The 17,588-nt window shown below is 34.4% G+C and overlaps 2 protein-coding genes across 2 annotated transcripts; one reads left to right on the top strand and one right to left on the bottom strand.

Moving 5' to 3' along the window:
- The first annotated feature begins 9,869 nt into the window (after positions 1–9,869).
- Positions 9,870–11,716, top strand: LOC110868937 (uncharacterized acetyltransferase At3g50280). The gene has a single exon (XM_022118221.2). It carries the CDS (start codon positions 9,935–9,937, stop codon positions 11,609–11,611), a length of 1,677 nt encoding a protein of 558 aa, XP_021973913.1. The 5' UTR covers positions 9,870–9,934; the 3' UTR covers positions 11,612–11,716.
- Positions 11,717–14,875: 3,159 nt separating this feature from the next.
- Positions 14,876–16,653, bottom strand: LOC118480298 (translation initiation factor eIF-2B subunit gamma-like). The gene is made up of 5 exons (XM_035975072.1): positions 16,544–16,653; positions 16,392–16,472; positions 15,461–15,548; positions 15,121–15,378; positions 14,876–15,040 (listed from the first exon to the last, which is right to left on the bottom strand). Exons 1-5 carry the CDS (start codon positions 16,651–16,653, stop codon positions 14,876–14,878), a joined length of 702 nt encoding a protein of 233 aa, XP_035830965.1.
- Positions 16,654–17,588: the final 935 nt, after the last annotated feature.

Below are 17,588 nucleotides of genomic sequence, written 5' to 3'. Positions count from 1 at the left end.
TTGTTCATTTTGAAACCACTCTAAAGATTTTAATAATATAATTCTACTTGTATGTCAACTAACTCTTGGAAGATTTAGTTTTGGTTTTTGAATTGTAATCAACTTATTACTTGTGGGATAAATTGCTTTTATTATTATGGTTATGAATTTTGATATCATTATGTGCTTTTATTATTATGGTTATGAGTTTTGATTGGTCCATTAATTAGATTTTGGGGTTTCAAAGAGACATTACAAATTCTAAATCATTATGTGCTTTTATTATTATGGTTATGAGTTTTGATTAATCCATTAATTAGTTTTTGTTATTAGTATTTAGACAATTTATGATAACTACCAAAATACAATTGGTATTACAATAATGCATATGTTTATATGATAATATGTTATAATATGACAACTACTTAGTCAACTTTGTTGTATATCATTGTTATTGCAATTGTATAAGTCCTTTAGTTGCTATTAGATATTTAAATATGTGAGTTGATTCTATAAAATATTTGTGTGGTAAAAGATATTATTTGCAAATTAACATGACACAAAAATTCTCAAGATGCATGTTATATTTTCTTGAGCAACAAAATTTATTAGTATAAGAAAGCTCATTTACGAGTAATAAAGATTCATATGTTATTATATGATCGAGAAAGTTGATAGTGACATTTGTTTATGTTTTAAACTGTAGTGACAAATATGTGTATATATGATATACTTGTGATTGGCTATATCATGTTACATTTATGCATAAATTACACAACACATCATAAACAAATGGGTACGTTACTTTAAATGATCTTTAATATTCATTTAATTACAATCTTAAATTATATGGAGTTATGAACATGGATATTAATATATATGATGTTGGTTAATGCTTAGAAATTAAAATCATTAAATATCATTTTTTCCACTTAATTCATTCTTTATTAATTTTAATTCATTCTTATTAATATCTTTTAATTAGAAATTTGATTAATTCTTATTACTTTAAATGATCTTTAATATTTTTTTTCTAGAAATGACAAGCAAATTAATAAAAACTTAATCTCTTTAACACTCACACACATATATATGTATACGTATAATGTCCTAGGATTGTGTGTGATTTATATATGTAATTGATATGCATATAAATTGTGAATAATTAACATGCATATAACTTGCTTATGGGTAGATATTACGGATTTCATTTGTTTAGCAATACTTCTGTTGGTCTCATTGTTTTAGATAGCATATATGTTATATGTATTGCCTTTTGACAAGTTAAATGTGCTAAATAAATTAATACAAATTTCATTGGTAGCTGGTTACCAAAACAACTACGCTGAGATAAACATTGTTATGCTTTAGTGATTTGATATTTCAGCTTGTTATAATGCTATAGTCATCATAATTAATTGTATGGTTATTCTTCTAATTGTTTGTTGTTGCTAAACAAATATTAATAGACATTGATATAGTCATTAGAAATGAGCCCTCACATGAAAATGAAAATGATGAAAAATAGCTATGAAAATAATTAATGGACTTTAGCTTAAGTAAACTACTCTGATGTTAGTTACTTAAATTGATAGATAATAATTCATTTGAGTTAGTGTTGATGCTCACATGAATCCTAAATCAATGATGAGAACCCGAAGTTCTCCCAAAAGTATACAAAGTCCCGTTTGTTTTTAATAATGATTTTTCAAGTTTAACCCAAATTTTAGTTCATCGCACTTGGCGTTTTTGGCTAACATATAGCCTAGTGATGGAAAACCTTATGAATAGTACATGTTTTCCCTCTAAACAAAGGCTAAAACTATAATATTTCACGTGGTAGAGACGTTATTGATACTATTTCACGTGTTAATAGCATATTAAATGCTCCAGAAGAGCATCGATAGTTTACCCGCTGATATCGAATTTTGTAATTCATAATGCATCATATTCTAATGTATACCGAAGAAATTTATTAAGTTTCCACTATGTTTGAATGAAAAGTCATCACCTTGGAATGGTGTAAAAGAAAATGTACTAAATATCTAAAATATATCATATAGCAAATAAGGCCAGAAGACTATATTAGAAGTTACTAGAAATGATACTAATTTTCCACAATATTCCATTAAATCAAATATGGTGAGTAACCAGAAGTTACTAGAATATTTATACGTTCACCACATGGCATGACCAAATAGGTCATCAAGATAGCATCATGATATGCTAAACAATCAAACATGCTAACCGGTACCTTAGCACCTCTAAGTAATCTAAAAACATTGCTCCCAAAATGCCTTATCATATGTCTAGTTAGTTTTTTTTTGTGGCAAATAAATTTTTATGCCCTTCCAAACAATAGACTCCTACAAACAATCCCTCTTATATGGGACCATTGAAATGTACGTGTGGATTGTGGCATTCATACATGGTTACATGTGAGTTTTTAGCTACTCGTATGTAGCATATGCCCAACACTATGGAACGTTGTTTTTTTTACATGGTTTAACACCGTTCTTTGACAACCCAATTGTAGGGACCATTGTTGGGCACAATGTGAAATATAATGAGAGGCATACGTAGTCGAGACGGAATTCATCGATTGATTATATCAATTCAAAACAACTGCTTATCACAAATACTCCCCATTACAACTGGTCTCCTGAAGAGAACCAAGTTTCCATTTTTTTATATATTTTGTTGTGCAACCTATGTACCAATAGCACTACCATAACATATAAATGAGATATGTGCATCGTATTCCCAGTCTTAGGGGGAGACAAGAAAATGAAAGACTGGTAACATAAAAAAATGCATCATATTATATATCGACCCCTGAAGTGGTCAATACAAATCTGAAGTCCAAAAGAAAGAGCGTGTATTTGCAAATAATAACAAATGAAATACAAGATGCATTCACTAACACAAATAAGGTGACAAAGTCACATATACCAGCTTAAACTTATCTGCTCGAATGGAAATACTCACAAAATGATTATCATATTAATAAATTGTGAGAGATAAGTCGGTTCCAAAAAGATAAAACCCACAAACACAAAAAGAGCAGAGTAACGCAGTTGGTGTAACCCCAAAAGAGGTGGCACACAAAACACCATAGGTGGTTGCATACAAAACTCCAGAAGTGGTTGCATACTAAACCTTAAAGAAGGTTGTTGTCAAAACCCCAAAAGAGGCTAATGGAGTTCTAAAAGAAACTCTAGTACCAAACAAATATGAGATCGCGATGAATTATGTACAAAATAAGTACACTATGGAACCGTAATGAAACACGTGTAAAATGATATATTTGATTATGCTATAGCAATAGATGTAATCAATGAAGAAAAGGATTACATATATAGAAAGTGTGCAAGAGTGTACGCACACAAATAGTCAAAATGGCTACATGACTTAAGGTTGAACTAAATTTGCTCGACAAACTAAACGTTTTTGAACCAGCAGTTCGAACACCCATAGACGTCAAACTAGTAAGTTATAAATGGGTGTCTTTAAATAAAAGGAAACATAAATAATGAGTTTTTGCGATGTAAGACACGCATTTTAACATAAAGATTTTTCCCAAATCCCAGCAGTTGATTATGAGGAAACGTATACCCCTGTAGTGGATGCGATAATCTTTAGATGTTTAAGCGGCCTCGCAATCTCAGAATGACTTCAGATAAAACAACTTATGGATGTCATCACCGTATACATGTACGAGACAATTGCAAATAGCATCTCTATGAAAACCCCTGAAGGATTAAAAATGCTCAAAGCATTATGAAACAATAACCCCATATGTGTTATATATATGAATCTTAAAGGAAACTACTCGTATATGGTACATTCGACTATACTCTGAAAAGAGAGGTATAATTTTGATAAAATGAGCTAGATCTATTTAACAAGATCTCACTCTTACAGTGATAATGTTAACATTATCGAGAGGGAACTCTCAAACTAAAGAGGAAAATTTTGAATGACCTTTACAAAGTGTAGTTATCCTCGACCAGTAGTTTCGATTATATATGTACTGTTTTTGCTCATCAATCTGACTACATCTAGAAGATTTTATATAGAAAAAGCTCATTCGTTGAGAACATGAACGATTGTCTGATCGATTGACATAGAAAAAATATTCTTATCAACCCCAAGAAAAGGATGTTGAACTACTTAGTCAAGAAGTACCATACTTAATTGCGATCAGAGCATTGACGTATCTTGCAAACAAGACAACATCTGATATTACGTTGTATAGGTAAGATTATAGTTCTAATCTCAAATGTTGCACTCTTTTTCCATTCACTAAGTTTTTCCCATTGGATTTTTCTTGGTAAGGTTTTTAACGAGACAACATAACTGATCCAGTAGTATCAGTTTATCTTATAGGTCCCGAAGTACTAATTTAACATCATCATAAATCATGTTGTTAATTATGTATAATGCGTAGTGCACTCTTTTCCCTTAGCTACGGTTTTGTCCCATTGGTTTTTCCTGGCATGGTTTTTAACGAGGCAGAATTATAAAGCGCATTAAATAATTATTTGACATATTTACAATCTCGAGACACGGGATAGTTCCACAAGAACAATATGGCGTCCTGGGTTATGATTGATATATATTAGACTTGCATAGAGTTCGATCTCAATCCAGATACAAGTTATGAAGGTCGAAGATTTCAGCATATTTAAGAAGTATGTAGATTAAAGTTGATCAAGAGAAGCTCAAGCCATACTGTATGAAGACAATGTAGACAACAACACTTAAATCAAAGAACACTACGCCAAATATCAAGTCAAGCAATTGTTACAGAAGATTGGATTCAACATCATCAAGATATACAAGTAAAATTGAGGGGGAGTAATGTGCCCATAATATACACAGTGTATGTACTCTTTTTCCTTAATGAGGCAACATACCTGATCCAGAAGTATCAGGGGGAGACAATACGCGCTGCACTTTTTTTCCTTTAGCTGAGGTTTTGTCCCACTGGGTTTTCCTAGCAAGGTTTTTAACGAGGCAGCATCACCAAGCGTATTAAAGAATAGTATATCATCATGTCGATAGTCAAGGGGGAGTGTTATGAATTCATCCATTATTAGTGACTATCCACATTTCTAACCCCCATGTCATATTTATGTTTGTATTAATGTTATAGCCTATATATAGTGGCTCATGTATTTTGTATGTGATATCAATAAGAAATTCATCTCTTGTACTCCCATTCTTTTCTATACATTGCTAACAGGTTCTACTTATTACACAACAATTAACTATATATTAATTTACAAATATATTACCCCTCGTAAAAACACTATTTAATTTTCTTCTGTTTTTATCCCTTTAACTTTTCAACTTTCCATGTTTAACCCTTTTTCTTTTCTTTTTAACCGTTTTACATTTCAACCTTTAATGTTTAACTCTTATGTTTTTCATTCATTTTTTTTTTACTTTTTAACCCTTATACATTTAAATCTTCCATGTTTAACCCTTATACTCTTCATTCATTTTTTTACTTTTTAACTCTTATACTTTTAAACCTTACATGTTTGTCACAAAGAGTTTATGATAATATTTTTTTATGGTTTAACGGCCCAGTTGTAACGTGTGAGTTCTACGTCGACTTAGTTATTTTTTTTTATGTTTTACGTATCGGTCAATTTTTTACGAGTTAGCACGCTGCAACGCGTATGCGTGGTTCAACAATTTATACTATTATATGTTTACTTTTAGCCCTATACTTTTCATCTTCTACAAACTTGTCACAAAATTTTCGCTTTACGTTTCGGTCAAAAAATTTGCGAATTAATAAGCTGCAACTCGGGTGTGTGTTTCAACATTTTTACATCTATATAATACCCATTTAATGGCCCAGTCGCACACGATGATCCTAAGTCGACTTATTATTTTTTTCTATATTTTATGTTTCGGTCTATTTTTTTTCGTGTTAACACACTGCAACGGACGTGTATGGTTTAACATTTTTACGCAAAAGACGAGTCTTAAATACTAGTTGATACATATTTTACATCATGACTTTATAATTTTTGATTTTATCTAATAAGATGATTAATGAAGTCACTCAATACCGCATTGTTTGTTAGTGTGAATTTGTACCCATATAATGATTTGTGTACCACAAATATAGAAAACTTAATTTATACAAATGATGTGGAATCAGTTAACATGTGTCGTCATTTCTGAACCGAGTAATATGTAAAGTGTAAAACTCTTCGTCCATATAGATCCACGTGTATGTATGTATGTTTGTTGAGTTTATGGGGAAACGGGTCGGATTTAGAGGTTGTAATTAGGGTGACAATGACACGCGGCAATGAGCGGTCCAAGGAAGATCCGGATCCGAATTTTGACCCAAAGTCTAAACCATATCTTCCATGATTGTTTCACATTGTTTGATTAATTATTTATCATCCTTCCTTGTTACATTACATTACATTTCCTATTAAAATAACATATTTTCAATAGAACAAATGTTACACGTTTGTAACACATGCCTGGACCTTACATTTACCATTAATAGTTTATGAATACGAATAAGTTTTAGGTTCCATTATGCCATGGGTTGGATTCCTATAAGAGGGTTTTTCTTAGATTTATTGAGTTTCATTTTAAATTGGTATGTAGCCATTATAGACTAGTGGAGATGGATATGATCGGGTGGTTGCGTTGGAGGCACGATAGTACTCCAATGGTCCCAATGGTCCGTCAGTGATTCAAAGTTGTCGTTAAAAAAAGTTTGGAAACGTCATAAGTAGTACCTAGCTTCGTTTATGTTTAGGGCTGGCATATCGTGTATACCTGTACACGATAAGACACGACACGATAAGACACGATACACGAAATCCCATACACGAACACGACACGATAACTTATCGTGTCCTTTTTTTCAAACACGAACACAAACACGACACGATTACACGAAAATTACCTGTTAATACCTGTTAACACGACTGTTCGACTGTTATACACGAAAATTACCTGTTAATACATGTTAAGACGAACAAAAACACGAACACGAACACGACATGCTATCTGAGAGTTACAGAGGGAGTTTAGGGTTTTATTCATTTTTTTAATTGTATGAGGAATGAAAATAGAAAGAAATTAAGAAACCCATACGCACATGGCTGATGAGTTTTATTTAATTTAATTTCTTATCGTGTACTAACGGGTATTAACAGGTAAACAGGTATTTAACCTGTTTATACACGAAAATTAACAGGTAATCTCGTGTTTACCTGTTTGGTACACAATACCTGTTAAGGCCATACACGATACCTGTTAACTTCGTGTAGGTTCGTGTCATGTATTCGTGTAAAATTGTCAGCCCTATTTATGTTGTGATATGCACTTTAAATAATACAACTTTATAACCTGTTGTATTTTTTATTTTATTTTCTCTAATAATTTGCGATCGTTAGCTATTTAAAAAAGTTGAATATGCAGTTGTGTTTGACTTCTTTTTCGGAATGTTCTTAATATAGATGAAAACAAAGTTGTATTCAAAGTTGGGTATTTTTTAATATAATAAGCTATAGAATTGCAAATACTCTGTTGGTACTGTGACATGAATATTACCCGAAACCCGTCGATATAGCCAATTCCTTATGTGTATTTACGCGTTAGAAACCCGATTGTGGTCAGTAGTTTGCATTTGCCATAAAAGTCATTTATGAAAATAGAAACAAAAGTGGTCCACTCCAAGATCCCTATTTGACCGTGTGACTGATATCACTGAGCCCTTTTGGTTCCGGTGTTCGAGATTGTTTAGGTGTGCGTGCCGTCGTTGGCCGCACTTTCTTGCCTCTTGCCTTCTTTGTTTGCAACATATCCATTTTTTTACCATTTTTTATTACCAACCTTTTTGTGTAACATCGGATCACAAAAAGGTTTCAACCCGAATTTCGTCAAACCAAATCAAATATTTGACTTTGCTAAACCAGTTCCTCAATTAACAACTGTTCTATTTGTTCAAGAAAATATTACTGGATTCTGTTATTTCTTAAATGTGTTTTATGATCCAAAAAAGATTTGCATGCTTAGATTTGATGTGTTGTATATAATACCTCAATTATTCAATCTACAACTGTTGATATCAAACATTCAAACCTATAGGATTTGGCAATCCGCATATGTGGATTATATATATGTATTTGTATTTGTATTGAACTAGTTTTACGCCCTCCCGCGTTGCGGGGAGCTAGGCCGAATATTTCTTAATCAATTAAAAAAACACTATCATAGTTTTGCTAGAAGAAAAAAAAGATTAAACGATAGCAAGACTGTAATTTTTAGCTGGGGGCAAAACTATAATTTGTCAAGACCAATGGGCGAGTGCTAGACAGCTATCTGACACGAATAAAAAATACATCAAGTCAACCAATTTCAACCAATTAAAACAAAACACTTCAATAGTTTTGCTAAAAAAACTAAAACGATGGCAAAACTGTAATTTTGAACTGGGAGCAAAATCGCAATTTTGAACTAAGGGTAAAATCATAATTTATCAAAAGTTAAAACGATAACAATATTGTAAATTTAAGCTAGGGGCAAAATCATAATTTTGACCAAAGGCAAAATCGTAATTTTGAACTGGGTGTAAAAACGTAATTTGTCCGAGCCGATAGAAAGTGTCATGCAATTGCGTGACACTATTCCCTGGCATAGACTTTTTAGTATATTGCTGCCTGACATTATTCCTTGGCATAGACGTTGTAGTATATATAAACGGGGTTTATGGAAAGGTGTTTATAAATAAAGGTATAAAACTATACCAACCGTTGGGTGAAACAAAAACGACTGATTCAAATAATATATAGATGTTTCCGTTCGTCTTTACTCTTTAGTTATATTATATGTTGTTGTATCTATAGAAATATATATTCAGGAGTCTAGCATATGGTAAAAAGGATGAGTATGTTTAAGAAAGTGTGTTAAACACACAAGTTGTTAACTTTTGCTTTTGTTTATAAGTTTTGTGTCTTGACAAACTTACACGATATCCACTATTCATATTTTGTCATTACTATGATTTCTACTTTTTCTATTGTACTTATCTCTTATAATATGACATCTTGAATTATAATACATGCATGGACAAAGTAACTATCAATAATTCCGGTTATTAACTAACCAAAAGATGTTTTAAAACGTAATTTTGACACATGGCTATATATTAAGATATTAACCTAATATAAAAAAAATAAAATTTTAATATAAAAAACTATTTTGCTTAATAGTTAGTAAAACAAATAAATATACACCAAGTTGTTAATCAAGTTTATTTTTTTTATTCTAGTTATTATAATCAAGCTTATCATCTATCCCACTTATTATTATTATTATTATTATTATTATTATTATTATTATTATTATTATTATTTAAGTTTATTTGCTAATAACTTTTATACACGGACATGATTACCTGACTTTTATTATATCATCATGGTTCTTCAACAATAACTATTTATAAAAAAGAAACTAATTTCTAAAAGAAGAAGGAATAAAACTCTATACAAGAGGAATAAAAAAGAACCTATAACCAATCTAAATAAGATAAAAATCCCATAATCTTGCTAGTTATCAAATGATTAGCTAGTTGATAATAATTAGTTAAAACGAATAAAAAGAATAAAAGTTCCCAAATGAAAGGGGGAGATTGTTCATAATTTAATAATGTAATATCCCATTATTCCAACAATTAATAAAATAAAAACAACAATGAGGACACGTGACAGCCAGTCGGATTTCAGTTATCAAGCTTCTTCTTCTAATTAGTCAACCCCAACCACAACCACAACCAGAATCAACTTTGTTAATCACACATTCATGAACCCAAACCCCCTATTTATACCCCCATCACCACCACCAACAAACTCACACTCTCAACTTCTTAACACACCCCACACACACATATACACTTTTATAACCAATCATGCTTTGTGCACCAGCAAAACTAGCACTATACCCGTCCGCTGAAAACCCACACATCGTTTCCACCACAACCATGCCTTGTGAACCAAAAAAACTAGTAGTGTACCCGTCCGCTGAAAACCCACACATCATTTCCACCACAACCTGTGAACAAAAAAAACTAGCAGTGTACCCGTCCGCTGGTACTAAAAACCCACACATCGTCTCCACCATAACCGTTTATCCATCGACCAAATCCACCATACCCGACCTCAAACTCTCCACTTCCGACCTCCCTATGCTCTCTTGCCACTACATCCAAAAAGGCAATTTATTCCTGCAACCACCAACCGGCGTCCCGGATCTCCTGTTACATCTCAAAGAATCTCTGTCAATCGTTCTGACTCACTTCCCGCCGCTCGCGGGCCGTCTAGTAACCGACTCCAACGGCTACGTCTACATCACCTCCAACGACGCGGGCGTCCACTTCATCCACGCCAATGCAACACAATTCACTGTAAACGACGTCGTTTCACCAATTCACGTCCCCGATTTCGTCAAAACGTTCTTCGCGTTTGATGGAATGGTGAGTTACACCGGTCATTTCAACCCGTTGCTTGCGGTTCAAGTCACTGAGCTTCGCGACGGGTTGTTTATCGGATTTTCCGTCAACCACGCTGTGGTTGACGGAACTTCACTGTGGAATTTTATTAACTCTTTCGCTGCGGTTTGTTCCGCAAGTATGAATTTCAACATCAAATTGAACATCACACAACCGTGTTTTGTTCGCGATTCGGTTATAATATCTCCGGCGGTGCTTAAAATTCCGGCAGGCGGCCTGAAAGTGACATTTGACGAATTTGCCCCTCTAACTGAAAGAATTTTCAGTTTTACTAGGGAAGCTGTTTTGAAACTGAAAGGGATTACCAACAACAGAAAAAAAGTTTGTTACGGAAACGGTGAAGTTAACGCCGTTGAAGTAATGGGGAAGCAAACTCATGATGATTTAAAACTGTCTGACGAAACAGTAACGGCGTTAATCGGTAACTGGATACGAAACCGAAACGGTAACGGAAACGGAAACGCCGTCGTTTCGAAGACAGTTTCAAAGAATGTTCAAACACCAGAAATTTCATCGTTTCAGTCGTTATGCGCGTTGTTATGGCGCGCGGTGACACGCGCCAGGAAGTTTCCAAGCGTTAAAACGACGACATTTCGGATGGCGGTTAACTGCCGCCACCGGTTGGAACCTAAGCTCGAACCGCGTTACTTTGGCAACGCGATTCAGAGCATTCCAACTTACGCCACCGCAGGTGATGTGTTATCACATGACCTGCGGTGGTGTGCTGAGCAGTTGAACAAAAATGTTCTTGCTCACGACGACACAATGGTGCGTCGTTTTGTGCACAATTGGGAACAGGATCCGCGGTGTTTTCCTTTGGGGAATTTCGACGGGGCGATGTTGACGATGGGGAGTTCGCCGAGGTTTCCGATGTATGATAATGATTTCGGGTGGGGGAAACCGGTGGCGGTGAGGAGTGGGAGGGCGAATAAGTTTGATGGGAAGATTTCGGCGTTTCCGGGGCGGGAAGGGGGTGGTAGTGTGGATTTGGAGGTGGTGTTGTCGCCGGGGACAATGGCGGAATTGGAAATGGATGAAGAGTTTATGCAGTATGTTTCTGTTTCGGGTGGTTGTTAATGGTGGTGGTGGTTGTTTGTGAAGGGGTGTTTTGTTATTAATGTTAGTTCTATGTAATATAATGATAATGATTAATGAAATGATGTTTATCTGCTTGTGATTTAAGTTCTTTGATGATTATCATTTTCCTTTTTTATTTTTAACTGTAAATTTGAATCACTGACAGATTACTGGAGTAAAATCGTGTATCAATGGAATCATCCGATTATATCTATCTCTACTAGACAATAATGATTATACACAAATTCAGGATGAAACCCAATAAATCTGATTAAAACCGCCTTCTAAGATTTATAACCGTATTTTATTATTAAAAAATTGATATTCTGTTGTGAAAACAAACCTTTTAAGATTTCATGTGCTAGAAGAATATAAACAGGTTTTTGTTTTTTTTGTTATTTGCCAACATAATACTCTTGTTATTACCCTTACTCATAAGTCATAACAAATATGTGTTAATTAATTATTGTAAAGATTGTGACCTAAATAATATGGATAATAGAATGATTTATTAACAGAAAATAATTCATGATATATATGACTGATGATAAAAAAATAATTCATGATATATACGACCTGATGGTGTAATGTTTGTTTGCTATGAAATGATATAGCTTTAAATTTTTACAGAGAAAGACTATGGAGAATGCAGGGGCTTGGGTTGGGGACATTGCTCGATATGTAGCGAGGGTGGAAATCATAAGCTTATGGTGAAAAATGAGGGGTGTGGTGTGGCGTGGCCAGCCATCCATGTGATTTTTTTTTCATTAAAGTAGCCAACCAAAACCAGTCATATTGAACCAACCAACCAAAGTCAGCCAAGTCACCCCCCGGCCCCGCACCAGGCTGAATACCCACGCCAAAGGGGCACCGCCCCGACCAACGCCAACCCGGAGTGAAACAGCTGACGTTGGCTGGTTTCCCCCACCCTAACCAACGCCCCACTCCCTGCAGTCTAAAGTTAAGTGACATTTAGAAGTAAAAAAATATTACCTAAAAAAGTAATTAATGATATGTTTTACGTTTATAATTGACGTGATACACGAGACTACATTTTGTGGGGTGACGCCTCACGCCACCTCACATACAAAAGGCGTTAAACATCGAAACACGGTAGTTAAAGGAGGGCGTCAAAGTGGGGAGCGCCACCCCTTTTAATGCGCGTGAGCCGTGAAGGGATAAGGTTGTGGGGTCCACCCTGAATCAACTAGTCACACCTATTATTATTATTATTATTATTATTATTATTATTATTATTATTATTATTTAATCCTTATTAAACCACAACATTATAATTAAATGATGGGTTAGTTAAAGTCCATTGCCTATATTATAATGATGTGTGGTAATGTTATGAGTTTTTTTAGTTAAAACACAAAGTTTAGGCTTATAATTAATTATAATCTCACAAATTGGTTATTTTTTAGATTGTGTTATATATCTAGTAAGTTTCAAAGAATGTTAAATGCGCGTAGTTATTGAGACACGTCTAGATCATCTATAGTCTCTCGCTCTCATAATCATTGAGATACGTCTAGATCATCTATCGTCTCTTACTCTCATGATCCATTTTCATTGATACTTGTTAAAAATCATGTCGTATGTGAATGAGAATTCGCATATCAAGCGTGCACTCACATATCATCAACAATTATAACATCAAAAATCACAAAATAGACTCGCATATTATTATGTCATACTGCATTTTATATGTTATCGTATTACATTATATTACAACACATAAGCTACGTTACTTTATCTTATAGTTCTTAACATTGCCTTACATTTTTACGTTATCTTATAATCTAATACTAATAAAGTAGTGTAAATAATGCCACATGGCATCTAATACTAACAAAGGATTATAAATAATGTCACAAAGGATTATAAATAATGTCACATGTCATTTGCTCCTTTAATCTTACAATTTTTTTAATCTAACTTATAATAAAAGACTTCAAATAATTGCACATGTCATTCTCTCCAAAAACCTGATAAATTTTATTTATATTTGTTTAATAAATTTATTTTAATATTAATATTAATTAATAATAAATTTTATTTTTATCCTTATCTTTATCAAAAATTAATAAATAACTTCAATTTTGCAATTTAGACCCTTTGTTTTTTACTTTTAACCCAAAGTTTTTCATCTTTTGCAATTTAGTCCCAACTTTTTTTTATTTTCAATTTTGGTCCACCATACTTTTCATCTTTCCCAAATTTTTCGTTTCTATCTAAATTTTGTGAGTTAACGCGCCGCAACGTACGTGTGGGTTTCAACATTTTTCCGTATACTTTTTTGTTGTTTGACTGGCCCGTCGCGTCACATCTATTTTTCTGCGTTTGACAAGTTTGTCCAACACGCGGGTCCTAGATGACTTAGTTATTTTTTTCCATGTTTTACGTTTCGCCTTAATTTCTCAGCAACGAGTGTGCGTGGTTCAAAGATTTTACGTCTTCTTTTCGGTCGGTGTTATTTTTTCCCATTTTTATTTATTTTTGTTTTTACGAGCCTTTTCGATGTTGGTGGTCGCTAACAATGGTATAGTATTGCTACTACTTAACATGGTTTTATGACAACCGCTGCAACGCAGAGGCTTAATACTAGTACATCATATAATCAAGCTAAGTTAAAGTAATATTTTTATATGTGTGTACATGATTTTCGTTACATATAATCATCATGATTTTATTACCTTTTGTTATTATTTAAATGTTAAATTTATGCTAGTTTGTATGCTTGAACATTATCCTATATATTAAGAGAAAAATGATCGGATAGTCCCTGTGGTTTCGCCTTTTTTCACCTATAGTCCCCAACTTTCTAAAATTACCTGAATAGTCCCCAAGTTTTCATTTTTTGTTCCCGGATAGTCCCTGGGTCTAACTTCAGTTTGTTTTTTCTGTTAAGAGGGGTGTGAAATGACAAAAATACCCTTTCCTTAAAAGGCCAAACCACAGGGACTATCCGGGCATCTTCTTCATTTTTATTTATAAAACCCCACCACCACACTTCATCTTCAACCTCCACCCACCATCACCCTCCTCCACTCTCCACCGTCACCGCCACAGTGAACCGAACCTTGACCGGTGTCGACTGAACCGAACCTGAATCTGAAGTGAACCGTACCTTGGACCGAGTTTACCCGAACTTAACATGACCCGAACTTTAGGTTGTTAGTTTGAGTCTACTTTGTTTGTTAAAGAAGAGCAGTGTCCCCTATTGGTAAATCAGAAAAAGTTCCCGCGCGAAAGAAAATCTTAATTAGTCCAGGATAGCAAACTGGGCGTAACATCTAGACCAATACAGAGTCTTGAAGGAAGATAACTTATTGTGGTTTTGGAGCCAAGAACAGCAGATGGATGAATAACATTGTTGTGCACAGAGAATGTACATCCAGATAGGTGACTTGCATCTCCTATCACCTGACGGCATGCTCAACAGTCAAACCTCAGCAGCAACCTTACACTAAAAAGAAAAGAAAAGAAAAGAAAACGAAACTCACATCTCGGTTAATGTCACTATACGCTTGAATGGAATTTAGTCTTGCACAATATTTGGTCTTGTTGGCAATATAAACACAACATTTATGGGTTTTTCTCTCAGCCGGGGAAAACCCATTAGGACCCAAAGCGTACACTTCATGAAAACTCGGTGTAGACGCATTAGCCAGCAGCTGAGACAACATTACTTTATCCATATTATAATTATCCACATTCCCATTTTCTTCAGCTTGTGCTCCATTTAATAATATTTCAGACCTCTGATTAAGCAATAGAAGCTGTTACATAATAATACTAATAAAATAAAGAAATAAAAGGCGTGTGGAGTCTTAGCAAACCAACCATCTGACTTTTAACAAGATAAGGCAGCACATCCTGCTTTAAGCTTCTAAAAGTTTGCTTTTGATTAAGAACTTGCTGAAGAACAGACCTACAAAAAATGATATTTAAAGTGTATGAAATAGAAATTGTAAATGGATCAATTTATTATAGGGGTGTAAACGAGCCAAGCCGCTCGTGAACTACTCGATAAAAGCTCGAAATGATCCATTCAAGCTTAAACGAGCCTGAGTCCGATATTAAAAATAAGTTTGATGGCCGACGGTGGCTAGCTGTTTTACCGGCACCGGCGACAACTGCGATTGCAGTGGTGGTGATGGTTTGAGTCGGGTTGGTTCGGGTCATGTTAAGTTCGTGTATACTCGGTCCAAGGTACGGTTCACTTCAGATTCAGGTTCGGTTCAGTCGACACCGGTCAAGGTTCGGTTCACTGTGACAGTGATGGTGGAGGGTGGAGAAGGGTGATGGTGGGTGGAGGTTGAAGATGAAGTGTGGTGGTGGGGTTTTATAAAAAAAATGAAGAAGATGCCCGGATAGTCCCTGTGGTTTGGCCTTTTAAGGAAAGGGTATTTTTGTCATTTCACACCCCTCTTAACAGAGAAAACAAACTGAAGTTAGACCCAGGGACTATCCGGGAACAAAAAATGAAAACTTGGGGACTATTCAGGTAATTTTAGAAAGTTAGGGACTATAGGTGAAAAAAGGCGAAACCACAGGGACTATCCGACCAATTTTCTCATATATTAATAAAGGAAGTCTATGAATAGTAATAAACGTCACATGTCACCTCATCATTTGTTCTTCTCTAGTAAATTTGTTGGTTCTATGTGTATCCCTATGAACTTGAGTTCGACTCTACCTACCTCTTTTTTTTTTTAACGATCTTTCTTTTTTGTTTGCCATTTTAGTTCTACCATAGGAGAGAGAGGTTTACCTAACCGCCTCTCTCTCTCCATATCTCATGTTATCTTCTTCTTCCTCAGTAACTGTTCGAGAAATCGAAGCTTTGGTTAAGCTACAAATTGATTCAGACTAAGAGAGACTCCAGAGTTTGAGCAGGAGAGAAAGCGGGGCCGGTTTCCTCACCTGTCACCCATCTTCGGTCGTATTCTGGTTGTACTCGACGCTCTGCTACGACTCGGACGCAAACTGTTGCCGGATTCTCCCGTGAAAGAAACATACACTCCGTTTCTCATCGTCTTACCTCCAATTTGTTGTTACTTTGATTTTGATTGAGTGTTTATTTGCTTTTGATTTAGTGTTTTTTTGGTTGAATTGCATCTGCAATAAGTTCAACATTATTGGCATGGTGGGTTGGGGAAAGTAGAAGGCGATGGGTTGGGGAGGTGGATTTGGTAGGCTATATTTTTGTAGCCTATTAGACTATCTTCAATGCTAATGCCGTTTTTAGGCGCCCTTAGCTGTCTAGTCAGCCGCCACATCATATCCTTACAAATCCTTAAAATCCATACAAATCTTTAAAACCTCTCAATTTCTTCTCCAACCATACAAACATCCTTACATATCCTTACATTTTCCACCATCACTCATTATTTATTTAACTTAAATAAGTAGAAATAAGGATTTGAATAAATAAAAACATAATATTTCAATTGCTTAATTTTTATACAGTTTGATTTGATAAACATTATTTATATATATATAATTTTAAAGTAGACCTTAACTAAATAAAAGAAGAAATAAACGGAAAAACAAATAAAAGAAGAAATAAATAGTAAAAAAAGGTAATGTACCTATTTTTTCATAAGACACCACCTTCAAATTATTTTAGGTGCATTGGGGCATTGGGCTATAAACTAAAGCAAAATATATTAGGGCATTGGGCTATAAATTTAATAAAAAGCCCAATTCAAACATATAGTTAAATAATTAGGTTATCTTCTCCTCCTGTTATTTGGAAGAGCCGCTACTGATGCTCTGGTTAGATTTAAACAGTCAGCCAACAATTTTCAGATCATCCCGATTCACAAAGTTTTTTTTTTCATACTCCTCTCATGGAAAGATCCCCATTTAATGTATTTATTTTTTTCTTTTCTGAAACTTGGCTCAATAACCGAAGAAAACCACGCCCAAAGTTACGGACTTTTCTTTTCAAACAGAGATCGGACAC

This window comes from Helianthus annuus, chromosome 7 (genome assembly GCF_002127325.2).
Source record: "Helianthus annuus cultivar XRQ/B chromosome 7, HanXRQr2.0-SUNRISE, whole genome shotgun sequence".
Classification (NCBI taxonomy): Eukaryota; Viridiplantae; Streptophyta; class Magnoliopsida; order Asterales; family Asteraceae; genus Helianthus; species Helianthus annuus.
Note: the sequence above shows the minus strand (reverse complement) of the source record. Positions and strands in the feature narration are given on the sequence as shown.

What these genes read in the sequence shown, in the direction of transcription:
- LOC110868937 (XM_022118221.2), top strand. Translation starts at nt 9,935, where the DNA reads ATGCTTTGTGCACCAGCAAAACTAGCACTATACCCGTCCGCTGAAAAC.
- LOC118480298 (XM_035975072.1), bottom strand. Translation starts at nt 16,653, where the DNA reads ATGAGAAACGGAGTGTATGTTTCTTTCACGGGAGAATCCGGCAACAGT. An exon ending in CGACCGAAGATGGGTGACAG is followed by an intron (nt 16,473 to 16,543) that starts GTGAGGAAACCG and finishes ATCAATTTGTAG; the next exon opens with CTTAACCAAAGCTTCGATTT. An exon ending in GGAGAGAGAGAGGCGGTTAG is followed by an intron (nt 15,549 to 16,391) that starts GTAAACCTCTCT and finishes CATTTTTTGTAG; the next exon opens with GTCTGTTCTTCAGCAAGTTC.